Source organism: Lycorma delicatula, chromosome 8 (genome assembly GCF_047948215.1).
Source record: "Lycorma delicatula isolate Av1 chromosome 8, ASM4794821v1, whole genome shotgun sequence".
Lineage (NCBI taxonomy): Eukaryota > Metazoa > Arthropoda > Insecta > Hemiptera > Fulgoridae > Lycorma > Lycorma delicatula.
The window spans coordinates 50,183,815-50,202,758 of NC_134462.1; the positions used below are offsets into that span (position 1 = coordinate 50,183,815).

Genomic DNA, 18,944 nt, shown 5'->3' on the forward strand with positions numbered 1-18,944 from the left:
ATAAAAGTTACCCTTATAACACCTATTTAAAATAATTTATATTTTGTTACTTTATTTGTAAATTAAAGCAAACACTTCTGTGAAATAAAAAAAGTATTCTTAATCAGATAGTAGGAATGAAATAGAGGATAAATTATTTGTTACCAAATATAAAAATGTAATTTGAAGTACAAAGATTATTGTACTTCTAAGTAATCATAAAAAGATGTTGAAACATTTTAAGTTATTTATTTGTTTTATATTTTCAATAATCCAACTATCAAAAATTGATAAACTTGAACAACTAATACTTCCCAATAAATTTTATAAAAGTTCAATTGTTAAAATATAAAAAAACATACAAAACTAGTATGCGAGATATATTTTTAATAAAACTGAAATGGCTAAAAGTATCAAAATTTATAAGTAATTAGGGTAGAATAAAAGTTGTAGTAGGCAATATAAAATAAAGATATAATTTGATAAACCTGTTTATGGTTTTTAATTTTGACAATAAAAAGATTTTTATTTAAAAATATATTACCATCATCAGCTAAAATTATGTCAATATCTGTAGAAATAGAAGAAATATCAGAACCAGCAGACATCATACCAGAAACTTCATCCACTAGGAAATCATCAAAATCTTCATAATCTTCCCAATCTCTAGGATCAGAATCACTGTCCATAATGGTGCACCTAAAACATATATGGTAGTAACCTATTAAAATAACCCTTCTCATATTTTTCATTTAACTTTTGTCTATATTTAAATCAGTATGTCAACCACTAATCCTAAATGAATATAATCAATTACATTAGTGTTTTCACATCTACTAATGTAAATAAGAGATTTCCATCTGCCATACAAGTGCGTAATTCAATCAATCCGTTAAAATGCATAGCTTCAGAACTGCCTGTTTGTTTTTGGGCAGGCTTTTTTAAAAAATTTTCTTAAATGGTGCTATCAGTAAAACAACACTTTCTTAGCACTCAGAATAATCAAATAATAATTTTATCACTTAATTCTTATTTCTTTATCTCAATTTTGATGCAAACTGAGCACATTGTGTTCTTTCTTTTTTGGGTTGATGTTTGACAATATAATTCTGCAAGTAGTCACAGTAATTGAAAAATCAGCTGACTGTTCGATCTGTTTTAATATTATTTTTTAGCTTATTACAATTTATTTTAACCATATAGGCATCTACTGTGAACTAAATGTATGCATGCAAAGAAACTTTTAAAAGAATGTTGCTTTTGTCTATTTAGTTTTTGTAATAATTAGGAAACAACTAACTGCTGAGCCATATTGGAGAAAAGTTAATTAAAAAAAAAATAACATCTCTAAGAATTGTTTACCTGTAAGCAAACAAAATATTTTACGGGCAATAGCTTTTATTTTCTATATTTTAGTAATTTTTTACATACCATACAAGCAAAATTTTGTGTAATATGAAGCAATTATTTAAGTGCATTTTAAAAAAATATAATTTTAATGCAAAATATTTAAAATTGTAGTAATTCTGAGAGATTACGTGATCAACTTCAATTTTTTTTCAAACTTTAATATACAGTAGATGTGATTAGGATAAGGAAAACACAGAATCTAAATATTGGAAAGCAGGTTTGGACTGCAAATGACCCATGCAAGGTCAAATTCATGCCTCATTAACAGTATGCTAGTCAATTAGCCATCATTTTTCTAAGTTACAGCAACTGTTCCATTCTCTAGAGAGGTTAAGGTTAAAGATAAGAGTTTTATAGGAAAAGAAACAAACCATAGAACATTAATAGTTGTCAGAATCAGACACCAATCAGCTACTGAAGATGCTCTTCATAAGGTGATTATTCATTGAACACACGAGTAATAGCACAGAACATGGGGTGTAGTCTTTCTCTATAGTGACTATAATTCAATTTAAAAACAGATTTGGCCAAGTGTTCTACAAGATAGTATTGCCATACCTTGGTAATTTATCCCTAACCTCTCTCCTCAGAAGTCTAACTTACCTCTACCTTTAACCCTAACCTCTCTCCACGTAATGTATTAGTACCTAAACAAGTCTTGATAATTCACAAAACTAGCAGTTAATTGACTACAGTACTGATAATACAGTGCGAACTGTGACCTTGCACAGGTCACCTGCGGTCCAATCCTATTTTCAGACATTTATATCTTGTGTTTTCCTAATCCTAAGAACGCACATACACTATGGAATATTAAAGCAACAATAAAACTGAATTTGATCAAGCTAACTGCTCAGAATTACCTTAATTAACTATACTTTACCAATTAATTATTAGAAATTAATAAGAAAAACATCATATAAATCAAGTATCTACTTTTGATACACTTACATAATAAAACAGTGATTAGTATCCCTAATTTGGAAGTAAAGGGAAGGACCAATATTGGTAAACCAGTTTATTAGTTGAGCTTATAATACAAAATTATAAAAAAAGCAGTGTGGAGTACAACAGTTAATTTGTCATTGGTCCTCAATATAAAATTTCTACTTATGCTGAATCAGATTAAAAGTATCACCAACTTCTAAGGAAGAAATCTATTTTATATACTGACTGGAAATTTGAGAGTAATTAAACTCAAAGCAGAACAATGTATATTACAAGCATATCATTTAAAGAGGAAGCTCTCTTCTGTGTAAAGCCACAGTTATAAAAAAATATCTTTAACCATATTCTATAAACAATCAATAATATTTTTTTTGTAAATAAAATTTGAATTAAAAATATTAGATTTAGCTAATAAATGGTACCTCATACAATAAAGGAAAACCTCAAACAACGATATGCGGCATTTAAAAATGATTTCAAAATAGACCATTTCCTTTGTAATATAGTGACTAATCTCTAGTCAAAAGTAAACCATTTTAAAGAAAACTCTCTTATTAAAAAGAGAAGTGACATTAATAACAATTAATGAATTAACAAATCAGAAAATTTTTCAGTAATCATAAATTATCCAGGAAACAACTAAAATTATAAAGCAATTAACTATAAATAACAAAATATTCAGTTTGTGACAACTGACTGTAAAATCATAACTCTTTCTCTGTAATCATATATCACACATTGAAAAATTGCCGAAAAAATAGGAGACAAACTAGTAATTAAATCCTCTTCTACAGTACACACTCATCTCTACTACGAACAAAACATAAATTAACAAATATATAAAATGCGGCTGAAACTCTTATAATGAAAATGTTAAATAGAAATCTTTAAATGTTTTAAAACGCAAACACAATTTTATGAATTCTTTCAAAGGGTAGAATAGAAAACGAGGAAAAAACAGGGGGACTGATCGCCCAAACACTTTCAACCGTTGGATGTTTAACACCAAACAAAAACTACCGTTAACAAACAAAAAAATATAGCAGTTGAATATTTATTACATTATAATTGCAGTCTCTACACAATTTGTACAATTTAACTGCGTAAAAAAGAACATCAGTGAATTCTAACCTTTCAAGGCGTAAATATCATCTTCCGCTGAATGCTGTGATGAAAAAACAACTAATCACGTAAAAATTCTTAAAAGAAAAGAAAACAACTATGCGAGAGTAAGATCATAAACAATAAAATACGGATAAACACAATCAGAAGCAAATAAAACTCAGAATTTGGATCCAAAATATCATCCAACGGTAACAACATAAATTTTTAACCGAAACCACTGTGTATTAAATATCACATTCAATTCAGGATCACTGTGGCCTTACCCGCCTGTCTACTTTTTAGTAGTCATTGGTCGTCCGTAGTAAAATACTAATTTCATCTAAAGTTATGTACTTTTTCTTTTAAGTTGCGCTTTCTCATCAGTTGCAGATATTTATAATTACATTTCAGTTTCTTAACAAATCAGTATTAAATATATCCACAAACAGTTAAAAAGGATTTAATTTAAACAGTATAACATTTTTCATACTTTCTTTTTTACACAAAAACTTTCGAAGAATTTAATTTTTTCTATCTATTTTTATTAACTTGTTAATTAATTTTTTAATTAATCTGTTTGAAATAGTTTAATTTGAGTTTGTTAAACATTGCAGTCAATGCACTCGTTGAGTAGAAAGTTTTGGCCCAACTGCAACTACTGTCACTGTGAGCGGTTACTTTTCAAATAAATTCATTCGCCAATTAAGCAGTTTTTAATGATAAATTATCTAAACTCTTCTAAATTACTTAAAATTATGTAATAATATCTAGTTTTTCGTTAATCATCTTGCCTACTAATATCATAGAAGTAAATTATTTAAAAAATAGTTTTGCTTTTAATCTTTCTTAAATGTGGCATTATTTTTATTTTTCAGGGTCTTTTTATTATCTATTTCAGCAAAACATATTGAACATAGACTCAATAAACAGACTTTTTTTTAAATAGGACCATTAGTAATTTAAGAAAATGTAAAAAAAATCAATATTGGGTAAATAGCCAAATAAAATTTTAGTACAAATATTTTAGTGACAACAAAGTTTATAAATCATGAAAATGTTGTACTTGTGATATGACAGTAAATGACTTAAATCTAATAATAGAACTTGACAATCAACAGTAACAGTAAATTATGAGAATTCACCATACTAATTTACATTGGCTTTTGTAATTATTTTACTCATATTAAGTTTATTTCAGGTTTACCTAGTTATAAACACTATAACAATTAATTTTTTATTGCTATTACTGTGATTATATTAGACCATTGCATAAAAATTATTATTTATAAAGAATAATGTATTAAGAAGTACTGCAACAATGAATTGCATTAAAATCCAATCTTTTCAGTCAGAATAAAACAATGTTTCCTATCAGATGCGAATATACCAACTATATTTTAATCATTTTACACATATTGGGACTATTTTGGTAAAGAGCATATTACAAGATTTCAATTTTGTTTAGCTATGTAATAATTAAATTATGGTTATAATATTGAATCCAGTTGTTTATTTATTTTTATAGAGTATAATCAATTAAATTAATATAAGCATTTAAAATTATTAGTATAATTAAGTTTACCGCCTGACTTATACAGCCTTTCTTGCCAATCTTACAAAGTCAAAAAAAATTACAAAAAATAATATTCTTGTTTTACTTAGAACACCATATTTTTAAAAATGTTCAAATTGACACCTTTTGTTATTCATTTAAATGATAGTAGTTACAGAATCTGTTCAGTAATAATGAATATTGGTTAACACTCTTCCCCTGGTTGTAGCAAACAAAAATATACTGTAAATAATAAAGATGCAACATCACTCATTTCTAGGAGGTGGTTGCAGTAATAGCAGGTATTTTAACCAACTTCCATGATGAGGTTGCGAAGTAAGAATTTAGGCGATATGATATATGTAAGCTATATCTAATATATAATATATATAATTTACAAATGATATAACATTTTCTCTGTTTGAACAGATTGTCATGTTTTAAAAACACATTTTTTTCATATTACAAATATATTAGAATAGGTTTTAAGTCCAGGTTCAATTCTGCAGTTGGGAATGATAAATCAATGCATCTAAAACACTTTTGTTTTTCGGTTTGATCATACTTCAAACGTAAACATTTTATTACTTTGCTCAAAATTTGCAGAATGATTCATTATGGAATACAGTAACGAGCAGCTGAAAAATTTTACATTTTTCTTCACAGAATTTTATTGCAGAGGATCATAATATTTAGCTAAATAATTGTAGCTTTTAGGTCCACTTAATGTCATTACGACAACTGTCTGTGTCTTTAGAATTCAATCAAAAAACAAAATTAACATTGTCGCCGTTTACAGTTGATGACAGGAAAATTAGTTTTTAGCTACGTTACCTGAAGGTATGAAATGCAGGAATGTGATTAAATCTTTATTCTTCAAAGTTCCTTAATAAATAAAATAAAGAAACTTCAACACCAGGGCGATGGCATTTAAAATTAAAATAAAACTTAAATGAGCAACATTGTAATTGTGAAAATTATTACCTCTTTGCAGGTGAGGTTATCCAAGATGGCGCTCAGATTGAGTTTCAACCGGGGATGAAAGACATGTTTTGACCTATCATCAGGTAACTAGTAGTTGAATTTTTTTCAAGTAGTTGGTTATATATATAAGTCTTTATTTATAATACTTCATTTTTTAAAGTCTTGTAAGTTAAAATATTTTCATTCAGGTGTTAACAGCAGTATGGATATGAAATGTAACTTTGCCACTTTTTGTAGTCTACTGTGAGTTTGTGTGTAGTGTCCTTTTTAGGTTTTCTCTTGTGCCGTGATAATTTTTGTGTTTTGCTTGAGAATACTTTTATTGCAATAGTGCTATATTTCCTTTAACCGTGACAGAAACTAATTTATTCAATTGTTTTGAGCAATTAAAGTACATAGAGCTTTTCTCATTCTAATAAAATCAATTTTTTGTCCTCTCCCTTATTTTTCTAGTACAGTTTTGAGTTTTCTCTATCAGCCTGGTTTTATTGATTTGATCATTACTAATTGCGGACTAAATAATTGTACCTTCATTTATTTGATTATAGTGAATTAAGATAATTTCATTGAATTAGGTTATGATGATGGGTAAAATTTTATGGTTATGTCGAATCATAGCATTGTTGTGATATTCTTGTTATTTTACAAACCGTGTTGACGCGAATCTACGAAGTTTTCATAAGGAACTACTGTATTTAATATGGCCAGGAATTTTCTTTGCATTGCAAGTTAAAAAAAAGTGGTGATAATTGTGCAAGGTTTTTGACTGTTTAAAATACAACTAGTTTCTAAGTTATACGACAGTGGATAAATTGAATATAACGTAGTTACTGCCCTGGTTTAAGTGCTGATCTATTATATAACTGTAAAAATTGACTATGTGAACCCTCATCTCAAATCACCAAATATTAATGAATTCAGTGTGAAACTGTGAAATAACCTGAAACTATAGTACTGGCTATGAGTTAACATTGAACAGCTTCTTCATAAGGGTAGGCCCTTAACTTACATATTTCACAATAAAATATATTTCAATTGCATAGTTGTGGCTAGCTAGCAAGTAAATGTATGTTCATGCTATCTAAATTTAGTGCTTTCTGCCCTTTTTGTTCTTAAATTTAATGCAATCCTGGTTCATTGCAGTATAATTTAAATTCATTTTCAATTTACTTTCCTATAACCACAATAACTGTTTACATGCTCTAATAAAAATGTGTTTTTGTAATGTTACATTATGAATCAAAATAATATTTAATTTATAGTCTACCATCAGGGATGCTAGGTAATACTCAGATACAGATGAGTTATAATCTTTAATATAACTTATTTTTTTCTCAAAACACAAAATTGATTTAATAGTGTTTTCTCTCTGAAAGAACAATTTCATTATGTGGAACCAAAATACATCACTAACTTAATATAAAATATTAATATTAAACGTAATTGATTATAATTTAGAGATGAATCTTAATTTGTTGTTACTGATGCATTATGTATTTGCGTATAATTTCTATTTGTACCAATAAATGCTAAAATGAGACAAAACTTAGTTTTGATTGATTTCTTTGGTAATAGATTTAATTCATATCCTGAGTATTATTTGGCTCTCAAAGTTTCAATTGTAGGTTTTTCCATTTAATAACTTAACAACACTTTTGTTTAACCCTTCAATCATTATACTGATTTTTGTCATTTTACATAATTTAAGAAATTCATGGAAATTTTTTGATATAAATTTGCAAAATTTTGCAGCAAAATTAATGTTGATGTATTTAACAAACAATAAGGTAGCTCATAAATGTTCTACTTATAATGTGTAATTATTCTTGGTAAAGAAATTCATGTTAATTGGATTTGTTAAAGAGAAACTTGTAAACTGATTACAATAAGACAGACAGACCTCTTTCTGTTTTGATCATTAACGGAAGAGGTCCTTCTCTTCTGTAAAGATTAATATGATCCTTAAATCATTCATAAGATTGAGACGTTTGGAAGTATATTATTATAAATTCTATACATTACATCAGGAATTGCTGCTCTACAGATAGAAAAAGGAACTGCCCAAGTAATTGCCTGGGCAGATTGACAAATTTAGTAAAATCTAGTTCAGATTAATATAAATTTCTTAAACATGGTTTCCACTGAAATATTTTAATGATAAAAATAATTAAAAATTATTTTTAATCATCTTACCAGCAAAAAAAAATGTGTTTTCTCAAGATCTTTTGGTTTTTTCAAACCATCATCAGGTGATTAAAAATATTATAAGTGAAAAATTAAAATGAGAATTCAGATAAGAAAATACAGATAATATAAAAAAGTAAATTAAGAAATAAATTAAGTAAAGTAATAATAAAAAAAAAATTTGGAAGACTTATTGGTAGTTATTTGAACACATAGTAACTTATTAAACAAAGATGCAAAACGTTCTGTTTTTTAAACTCATTAATATAATGATATTGTTTTTATAAAAGAATAGTTTTATATTAAATAAATTAGTGGTATGATGTTAAACAGCTAAGTAATTATTAAATATGGCCACAGAGTCATAATAATACTTTTTCTCTTAGTGCTAAGTAATGTAAAATTAATTCTGTTGGCTTGTGTGATTGAAATGGACATTATGAAAAGACAAAAAGAGAGTACTTAAGATGAACTGGTCATATTTTTTCAGTGCTGCTATCCTCATATGAAGGAAAAGTTAATATGATGTCAAAAAAGGAAGCATAAATCTTTCAAGTTCTAAAGCAGATTGATTTTAAAAGTGGGATTTTATTTTATTCTGTATGAAAGAGTTTACTTAGTAAATAACAGATAGTATATAGAAGAGTGGATTTTAAAAGGAAAGAAACCGCTTTTGGAAAGTGTTTTTTAGATAGGGAGCTACTTTTTTGGAAACACATCTGTTATGATGAACATAGGTTCTTTATTATGTTTTGCAAAGTTTAGAGTTCTGTTGAGAATTTATATTATTGGTAAAGTAATTGTGTTATCTAAAACATCAGCCATGTAGATACCATGTGAGGCAAGTCCTTAATATTAATTGCACATATCAGAAATTCCAAATTCCCAAATGGAATTCAAAAAATGTATATGAAAAATATATCAAATTTTATTTTATATTAAAAACTTGTGAGAGAGATTTTTCATCCTTTTAACTCAACATATTCTTACTTATTTTTTATTCTATAAACAAAATTTTGTAGTTATTATTTCAATCATGTAAGGCTGTTTTTCTTCTTTTTTTTGCAGATGTTTTGGTACTGTTACTGTATTTGGTTTTATTGAAAACTTCCTGCGTCGTTTAATCAGATTGTTTATACAAATATATATATTTTTAATTAATAATTGCTACAAATTTCTCTGGTAAGCATTTTGATTCTCTTTCTGTGCATTAAAAAAAGTTTGTGGTAATGTTTTTTTTTTATGTCTTATGTTATTCTTTACCAAACTTTAGAAGAAAATGCATTCTAGCGAAAGCTGGTTGCAAGCTTTAAACAAAAATAAGTTTGATTTTAAACTTACTAATTTAGTAAATTTTGAAGAATTTTATAAACTGTATATTGATAGAAATCAGTATTTCATAATTCCCTGTGTGCTTTAAAAGCTGAAATGCTATTAATGCATGTTTAATTAGATTTTTTAGGTTTTAATGCATGTAAAAATTGTGTGGATCAAGTGCCACTATCTTTGGACCATTACAGTGCTGACATGGTCAGCACTGTATTTAGTGGTACATAATTTTTTTAATTATGTGGAGAACTAGTCCCAGTTCTCATATTACTTTTAGTTAAATTTGAGCGCTTGTTTTACTGGTGCACTTGGTTTCTTGTGTTACTGGTGTTAAAATCATTTGGTCTCTGTTAACAGACCCTTTTTATCAGGGTGATGAGCCTATGACCAGATAAAACAGATTGGCAAACTGTTATTTGATTTGTATTGTGGAGATTATACACTAATAAAAATTATATTAAAAGAAATTTAGTCTATTTATCTGCAATTTTTTTGGGTTGACTATATAGCTAGTGTTAGCTAAAAGTTAAAATTCATTTTACTATTTCATGTTATAAAACTGAAGATTGTTTGGCGGCTAATTTTTTAGGTTTTGAAGTGTGCGATCTACACTAATAGAGTCTTTGGCAATAATATCTTTAAGTCAAGTTTAGAAGCAGGATTCAGCATATATTTTGTTTTTCATTTGATTTGTGTTTGGAAATTCATATTTCCTTGTAAATTTTGAGTTTTCATTTTTTGAGTTCCTGGGCAGACACATCCATATTTTGAACAATTAGGAATCAGTGTACAGTAGGCATAATAATTTTTTAAAGGTTTTACAAGTTTCTATTCATTTGATTGACACAGTTTAGATTTTTAATTATCATAGCAAGATTTATTGTTTGTTTCAGTTTAAAAGTAAGTTAAGGGAGGGAATATTTTGTTGCTCCTTTGTTAATGCTGGAACAAAAACATTTTGCTGCATTGTTTGTTGAATTCATTAGGCTAAAGAGCATTTGTGGAAAATGGAACCTAGTTTCCTTTGTGTTACAGTACACCAGTGCTAGTTAGTTTCCTTTATGCTACAGTACACCAGTGCATTGATCGATCGTTGTTTCCCATGTCATCTTATTCGCTTTATTTGTTAGATTTAGTACTGACAACCATATCTTTAATTCAAAGTAAAAATGGGAGTGAAAGGGATAGAAATTTAAAGATGTTTCATTGATTGAGACTGTTGAATGAACTGGTTATTGTAAAGGAAGATTCATATTATGAGTTATGTGAACACTTGTACTAAAGCAGCCTTCAATTTAAATTTGATTAAATATTGAGTCACATGGATTCTACTTTTAAGGGGATAAGGGCTTCAATATGCGAGGAATTTTTATTTTAATGTGTTAAAGTGAAATAGATTGTGAACTGTTTCTGAAGGTGATACTTGGATGCTACTGTATAAATTCTGTCTAGATAGAATACTCAACAGTATTCTACTAGGACATACTCAGGAATCTACTAGGAATACTCAGTATTTTAATTGGAGAATTTTACATTCTCCATAGAAATAAATATTTGTATAAATTCAAGGTATACTTACTTAATAATATTAATTTATATATGTAAATCTCAGAGCAAGATCTTACTTTTTATGTAATAAAGCATTTTGCAAAGAATTATTAGGGAAACTGGGCATTTCATGATTTTATAAAAATACTTAATGCATTTGTTTTACATTTGATGTTTTATTGAAATGAGTCCTTTGGTTTAGGTATATATTAGTTTTGATAAACATTAGTCTACCAGTAATATCAGAATTGAACTTTAGGTTGTTGTTACCTTTAACATATCTAAACAATTTTATAATAACAGGATGTACAAAAAACATATATCAGAGTTTTAATTTGTTACAATATCTTTTGGGTGGGGTATGTAGTGGTTGATTTAAGGTTAGAATCAAAGCGCAAAGTATGGACATAGTTGCTTGTATGGATGTAGCTTGATTCCTTATCTTTCTGCTTAGAGCTCCACTAGCAAAGATGCTAATTCCTGAACAGAAAGCCTTCTGTATTTTACAGTTTACTAAATTGAACCTATAGTCACAGTTTGTGTGTTTTATAGAAAATGTATTTGTGATCCTGAGAGTGATAACATTCACTGATGGCAAAATCAGTTTGAAATGACTGGATGTTTATGTAAAGTGAAGAGTATGGGACAATCAAGGGTGCCTGAAAAAATGTTAAATGTGTCAAGGAGTCTTTCCTGCTTAGTCCTACAAATAAGTTAGGAAGGTTAGCAAAGCCAGTAATGACAATTTAGAATGTTTTAAGGAAAGACTTACAAATGCATTCATACTGTTTACAGCTATTATAAGCTTTGAAGCCTACCAACTTCTTTATGCAAGCTGTGAGACTTGTCATCAAAGTGTTGTCAAATGAAAATGACGACCTTGGTCATATTATGCTTAGTGATGTCACAACATTTCATCTTGGTGAAAAAGTTAACACAGATAATGTCTTTATTTGGGGGTCAGTAAATTCCCATGAACTCTTATCCTGCGAAATAAACTTGCCAAAATTAAATGTTTTCTTTGCAGTATCCTGGTGGCAAGTTTATGGGCCATCTTTTACATAACAGGAGTTGCTTGTTTGAATGTGTTCAAAGAATTTTATTTGGCAGCAGGTTGGTGTACTTCCTCATAGGCATAATGTTGGAATCAGTTTAATGACCTTTTGCTCAACCACTGTGTTTGTTAACATAGATTCGATGTCAGAGCTTGTTTGTAGTGACTAAAGTCACTTCCATTATTTCAGATGTGCTGGTTAAAGTATGGCACAAATTTTCCTATCAGTTGAATATGTGTTTTGTGATGAAAGGTTCTGCATTGAACACTTGTAGGGAAAAACTCTTAAGAGTTTCTCTTTTATTTGCTAATCATTACTTTAAGTTAAAATTCAGAGATATTAAATAATATTAAGCTTTAAAACACTAGTATTCTTTTTTTTACACTGTATTGTCTATAATTAAGTTAACAATTTATTGAAAACAATTATTTTTAATCTTTTAAGAAATAATCATATACAAGGATATTTACTACAAATATTCATAATTTCAAGAAAATATTATTGGGTGGCTGCTGATTTTTTTTTTATATGATTACCAAACAATAGTATATAATGCTTTTTAATGTAAATATCTCTGTTGACGTAGCCATTTTGTGCATGCATGTTTTTTAAATTTAATTTAAAACTTTTTGAACACTATTCAGTCAAATCCTTTAAGTTATAAATTTATTTAATAACATGTTATGATAGAAAGTTTGATTATGCTTAGGATTCCTTTTAAGTATTTCTGGTTTAAATATAGTAATGTACAAAAACAAATTCAGAACTTTTTAATTAATCACTTATAATGTGTTACAGCATTCATTTTTCTCCTTATTGAATCAATGAAGAATTTACAAATTTTGTTTTGCACCAATAGAAACTTGTAGTTTTTTTGAAATGTAATTCACTTGATCGTATTGACCGTTAATTTCTTCACATTAGATTGTTATTCATTGTGTTAAAATTTATAAAATTTGTGTGATGAGTGAAGATATTAACTCAAGAGAAGTATCACTAATAGATGAGAAAATAGGATCTTTTTACCTAGGTTTTGGAGGTGGTAGCAGTACCTCATTAATTAAAACTCCATTAACATTTGATTCTTTTGAACCTTTGGCACATGAACATAGTGTGTGTAGTGTTGATTTGAACAAAGAAGTTCAGACCAGAGAATTCATACATAAAAAACAAAGACAAAGAATGCAGATTGTTGATTTAAATAGGTATCGGTTTGATGAATATTCAAATTGTACAGGAAATCTCATTAAAGAACATTATTTTCCTGAGATTTTTAGGGGTGTATACTGTGTACGATATGCACATGATGGAAAGTATCTTGTAGTTGGGTATGGCTCTGGCGCAGTTAATTTATATCATACAGAAGATTATACAAAAATTAAAAATGTAGTTACTGGTTCTGAAGCTAGTTATCCGATTACATCTATCTGTTATCTTCCAAGTTTTACCGATCACATATTCTTTGTATCCACTAGTGAAGGTTTTGTTTTGTTATATAATCAAGAAAGGGATCAGTTAATACGATTTATTCGTCAAGCTAGGAATGAGATAAACTGTGTCGATGTTAATCATACGTGCACAAATTTAATCACTGCTGGTTCAAAGAAAGATGTGAGAATTTACGATTTAAATACATCAATGTTAATTTCTCATTATGTTCGAAATAGCATTGGAGCTGATTCACACTTGTTCAACAATTATCATAAGAATAGAGTGTTTACTGTAAAATTTTTACTTGACGATCAAAATATCTTTTTGTCTGGTGGATGGGATAAAACTGTGAGAATATGGGATTTGAGGCTTAAAGCAGCTTGTGTTGGAACTATACAGGGACCGTGTATTTCTGGTGAAGCAGTTGATGCAAGAGGCAATTTAATATTAACTGGTTCATGGGAACCTAAAAATGCTCTAAATTTATGGGATATTCGCACAAAATCATTAATTTCTGTCATTACTCCTTACAATCCAAAACATTTTCATGATGAACATTATGTACTTGCTGCACAATTTTTCAATGGTGATAATGAAAATGATGTCATTTTAGTTGGATCACTAGGTTATAAATCTGTGGACGTTATTAGTTTAAAGCTCAATCTGTTACTGTATTCATTTTTTGCTGAGAAGTCTTGCATGGCTGTACATTCTTATGAAAATGATATTACTTTTGGTGACATGGATACTGTTTTAAATAATGTAAATTTTAATATGAATAAAGAAGCTCAGTTATAGATCATTATTGTCAAAAAAAAAAGCAGGATTTTGTCATGTTTTATTTTTATCATAAGTTTAATGTGTAGTTGAAAATTATGCAAATTGGTGTTCATGCTTAATGTTCAACTATTTGTTTAATTGCTGATACAGTTTTATTAAAGAAAGAAAAAATCAATTTTCATTTTAACAAAGAACAGAAAGTATCTCTCCAGTATAAAATCTTGTTATTAAATTCCTTTTTAAACTTTTGTATTTTTCCTCTTAAAAGTCAATTTTCTTTCTTTGATAGATAATTTATTAATACATTTTTATTTTTCAAATTTATTACTTATAGTTTTTCAGTTCACCTGGTAAATTAATGTTTAAAAAATGGCTGATCCATTATGAAGTTGTATTAAGAATATAATTATTTTTAGAATTTTTACTTTCCCATCTAGTGCTATAGCTCAAGAAGGGAAAGTATTGTAATTTGTGTAAGTTGGGCATATGCAGTTTTCACTGGATCTTGAAATTTTGACCTAATAAACTCAAAACTCCAGATGGAAATTTTCCAGATGTTAATGTTCATACATGTGCACATACACGCGTGTGTGTTTGGTGTTAGTCTCTAAATCACCTTTATATCTTCAGAACTACTGGATCAATTTTGAGCAAACTTGGTCAGATTACTTCTATATATGGGACATTGACGTTATTAAATTTTCAACTTAAAAGGTCAAAGGGTTTAGAGCATGGTCAGCCCTCATTATCTTGAGATTTTACCTGTAATATTTTTCTTAGGTAAATTTGTTAACAGTTAAAAATAACAAACAATATTTGCCAAAAAAATTTGCAAAATTGCATCCCCGCCTCAAAAAATGCTCTAAACATTGCTCAAAAATGCTTTAAATGCTCAAAATATTTAAAGTTGTTAAAATAGAAGCATTTTTTTTTTGTAATACCAGATTTGAAATTTGCAGTTTTAATCTCAAGCCAATATTATTATCCTGTAATTATAACGTGGTATCATTTCAATATGTCATTAATATATTAATAAATAGCTGCGTGATGGGAAAGTCCTACAACTGTGTTAGCTTTTTTATTTTACATCCCTTTTTATTCTCATTAAATTTTTTATGAAATTAATACAAAAAAATACCTACCTTATAAATCTCTTGTGAAATTAACACTTAATATTTTTTGTTGAAAATTTTTTTTGTTGCTTGATGACAATAATATAAAATAGATTAGTAAAAAAAATTTAAAAATATATATAATTTTTTAAATTGCATCTGAAACTTATATGATCATTCTGAACAAAAGGTATTTTTATGTTAAATAGGTGACATTAAGTAGTTTTTGATTGTTGTCATCTGTATTATGCTCAATACATTGTAGATCAGTGTCAAACTCATTGAAATTTAGGTTGCAGTCAGTAAACAAGTTAATCATTTACTCTCATAGAAAGCAATTTGCTGATGAAAATAGTGTATTGTAATATTATATTTTTTGGTTCTGCTCACAAGGAAAAAGTGCACTTTAGCAGTAATATTTTTAAAAATTCAAAAACTGTTGTTAATTTTTTCCATAAAATTTGTTTGGATACATTTCTTGAAAACTATTAATTGATTTTTATGAAAGTCATGTTAATCTTTAAAAATCCAGGTTATACCCTCGATCAGTACAGATTTCAATTTAAGATTGTGCTTATTTAAAAAAAAAAATTACTTTAAAGGTTCTTGTTACATGTGTTTGTTAAGAAAGCAGATCCTTAAGACAAAAATGAAGTCTGCCAGTTTTTTTCAAGATTTTAAGAAAAATGTACAAAGTTAAAACATGTTTTTAATTTAAATTAACATGGGTCATTTGTGTTCGGTTGTCCTGGATCTTTATTGAGTAGATAATTTTCTTAGAAGTATTTATAATTAATCACATTCCTTTATTTTTCTCTCTTCAGTTACACATTTTTATTTATTCTCAAAGAAAATTATGAGGTTATTAGTTTGATGTAATTTCATGACAGTCATATGATAAGAATGAGATAGATTTTTATATCATGCCAGAGATGCTGACCAGGATGTGAACTGAGAATGTTTAGATGAAAGATAGAAATGCTTAATATCTAGCCACTCATGTTTAAGTCCAATGTTACTTTTCTGGCATAGCTCTACAGCTATTCTGCAAAAAGGAAAGTATGTAATCAGTCAAAAAATGGGGTATTGTTTTTTTTTTTGATTCTCAATGTTTATGACCCAGGAACTCCAGCAAAAAAAAGGAGTGGGTGGGGAGGGGTAATGTTTGTATATGTATTGGCGTGATTGATGTGTTTTAAGTTTAATAACTTATGACTGGATAAACTGATTTTGATGAAATTTTGTATAAAGGCTTGTGTGTAAGGGGACAATTTGTTGGTAAAATTTTTGGGTGGGGTAGGTAGTTTTTTTGGAGTCAATTTTCTCCGAATTTTGTAAACATAATTCGACTTTATATTCTTACTCTTGTGTGTATATGCTTATCTTAACATTTTTAAAATTAATGTTGCTCTAAAATTCTTTCTTTCCCCAAAAATTAAAAAAAATCTTTATTGCATATTTTTAAAGTTTTGATTTTTATCTCTTCCTAGGCACAGTAGTAGTGCAAGTGACCCAAAAAGGTATTTGGGGGCAATTGCGGGTGGGGGAATTGATCAAATATAAAAATATCAATTTTATGAATTTTTAAAACTTTCTTTGGTCTTTTTAAAATTTTGTTACAATAAAAGTATCAATAAAATTATAATTCACCCCCACTCCAAAAAAACGTATCTTAGGTAATTTTTTATTGCCTGTACATTTTTCAGTGGAATTTTTTTTTAGTTTGGTGGTGAGGGAGCTGAAGAAAGTAAAAATGTTTTTGAATTTTTAAAATTTTTTCATGTATAATTTTTTTTCATGAAACGTAACTTATGTCAGGAAAGTATAACAACTTTTTGTTGTTGTCAGAATTTTTTTTATTTTGAGATGATATAGTAAATTGTGCATAATTTTTAGATTTTCTTTTTCCCCACTTTTTTTTTTTTTTTAATATTATTCAAATTCTCTTGAGGTTTATTAAATTTTTAATAAAAATTAATTTTTTAAGAAATTTTCCATTATGTTAACAAAAATTAATAGAATGCTAATAAAAATTATTAAGTAAATGTAGTAATGTACACAGAAGGTGATTTTTAATAGTATTAGAATTGAAAGGTAATTTCAAATTCTAATAAAAAAAAAATATATATATATATTTTACTTTATTTATAAGTGGCATAAGGGATTAAAATTTATATAGATTTAATGAGAAAATGGTATTTGTTTTTTTTTGTAACCTTTAAAACCACTTATTATTGTACTTATTTTATGTACAATTATTATTTACTTATCGTTTTACTTTTTTTTTTGTTGTTCATATTTACAAGAGATTTAAGAAAATAATTATAACTTGTTAACATGTAAGAATTAAATCAAACTAGTATTATTGCACGAAACAAAAAAAAACTCACAGTAAACTTGTAATACTTTCCTGGATTTGTCTATTTATTTTTACATTGTGGAAAAATAACAATATAGAATATAAACCTTAAAAAATCTTTGAAAAATTTTTAAAGGTTGATCTCTCCCATCCAATATTACCTCCAAAGTACTTTTTTGGGTCACTTTTAGTAGTAGTGCATACTACTAAAAAATATGAAATAATTAAAAAGATAACTTTTTTGATTTTTGGAGAAGGAAATGTTTTTACAAATTGGCAAGATAAGCATGCATTAATATACTGAGCTTAATATAAAGTGGGGTTAATTTGCAAAAGTTAGAGAAAATTGACCACACAAAACTATCTACCGTACTCCTCTCAGATATTGACCCCAAATTTTACAAATAAATTCCCCCATTTTCATGATTCTCTGTATAAAATGTCATAAAAATCTGTCCATCCAGTCAAAAGTTATTAATCTTTAAACATGTCAATACATGCTAATGCTTACACATAGATAAGAACATTAACCCCCAACCTTTCTTTTGGGTCATAAGTTTAAAAAAAAAAAACAGCAAAACCACATAGCCACTTTTTTTTGTTGAAAAAAAAGCTCGTACCCCATTTTTTTTTGACTGATTTCCATTTTTTCCTATTTGTAACATAGCTCTTGAGCCACAATGCCAGGAAGGTAAACATTTTTAACTTTGGGTTTGTATAATTCAGAGTCTCTTTCCTTGGACTAAGCAAGAACTCTGGGCATATTTTATAAAAAAAAATTATAAAAAAATTTTTATTCCTAATTTGCTGAATTGGTTGTCATTGGTTATTGTGATTATGATCGGATTCTGTGATTTGAATTGTAATAAACAGTGCTTGTTTAATGCAAAAATTTAGTTGTAGTAGCCTGGTAGACAAAACAGGCTATTTCACATGTTGTGGAAATCTACATTGCCAGACAAACATACAAGGTCTGTCCAGAAAGTAGTCATACTTTTATTGTGAAGCAACTGTAAGTTGCAGCGTATTCTATCATCCGTCGGGATCAATGGTGATGTAAGTTAACTACCGAGCAAGTACTTGCTCAGTTGTCTCTGAGCTGAAGGGTGGGTGATTTTGTAAACCTCTGTTTCGTCTCTTGTACAAGTTCTTGTAGCGCTCACTGAAAC

At 27.9% G+C, this 18,944-nt stretch overlaps 3 protein-coding genes across 6 annotated transcripts in view; 2 read left to right on the plus strand and 1 right to left on the minus strand.

Annotated features, from left to right (window-relative positions):
• mus302 (mutagen-sensitive 302) overlaps window positions 1-3,717 on the minus strand; it is a 46,188-nt gene extending 42,471 nt beyond the window's left edge. Inside the window, exons 1-2 of one of the 3 annotated variants that reach the window (XM_075372559.1) lie at window positions 3,469-3,717; window positions 524-678 (exon numbers count right to left, since the gene is read on the minus strand). In XM_075372559.1, the coding sequence (XP_075228674.1) occupies window positions 524-668 (145 nt within the window). In that variant the 5' untranslated portion in view covers window positions 669-678; window positions 3,469-3,717. Of the gene's footprint in view, window positions 1-523; window positions 679-3,048; window positions 3,196-3,468 lie in introns of those variants that run through there. The other 2 variants (XM_075372558.1, XM_075372560.1) reach the window with 2 other exon arrangements.
• Window positions 3,718-5,997: 2,280 nt separating this feature from the next.
• LOC142329185 (ubiquitin carboxyl-terminal hydrolase 47-like) overlaps window positions 5,998-18,944 on the plus strand; it is a 115,908-nt gene continuing 102,961 nt past the window's right edge. For both annotated transcript variants that reach the window (XM_075373580.1, XM_075373579.1), the window contains exons 1-2: window positions 5,998-6,060; window positions 9,230-9,343. The gene's annotated coding sequence lies outside the window, so the exon portion shown is untranslated. The remainder of the gene's footprint in view (window positions 6,061-9,229; window positions 9,344-18,944) is intronic.
• On the plus strand, window positions 12,988-14,322 carry LOC142329234 (uncharacterized). The gene has a single exon (XM_075373642.1). It carries the CDS (start codon window positions 13,057-13,059, stop codon window positions 14,320-14,322), a length of 1,266 nt encoding a protein of 421 aa, XP_075229757.1. The 5' UTR covers window positions 12,988-13,056.

Excerpts from the sequence above, each read along its gene's own strand:
- LOC142329234 (XM_075373642.1), top strand. The coding sequence starts at position 13,057 with ATGAGTGAAGATATTAACTCAAGAGAAGTATCACTAATAGATGAGAAA.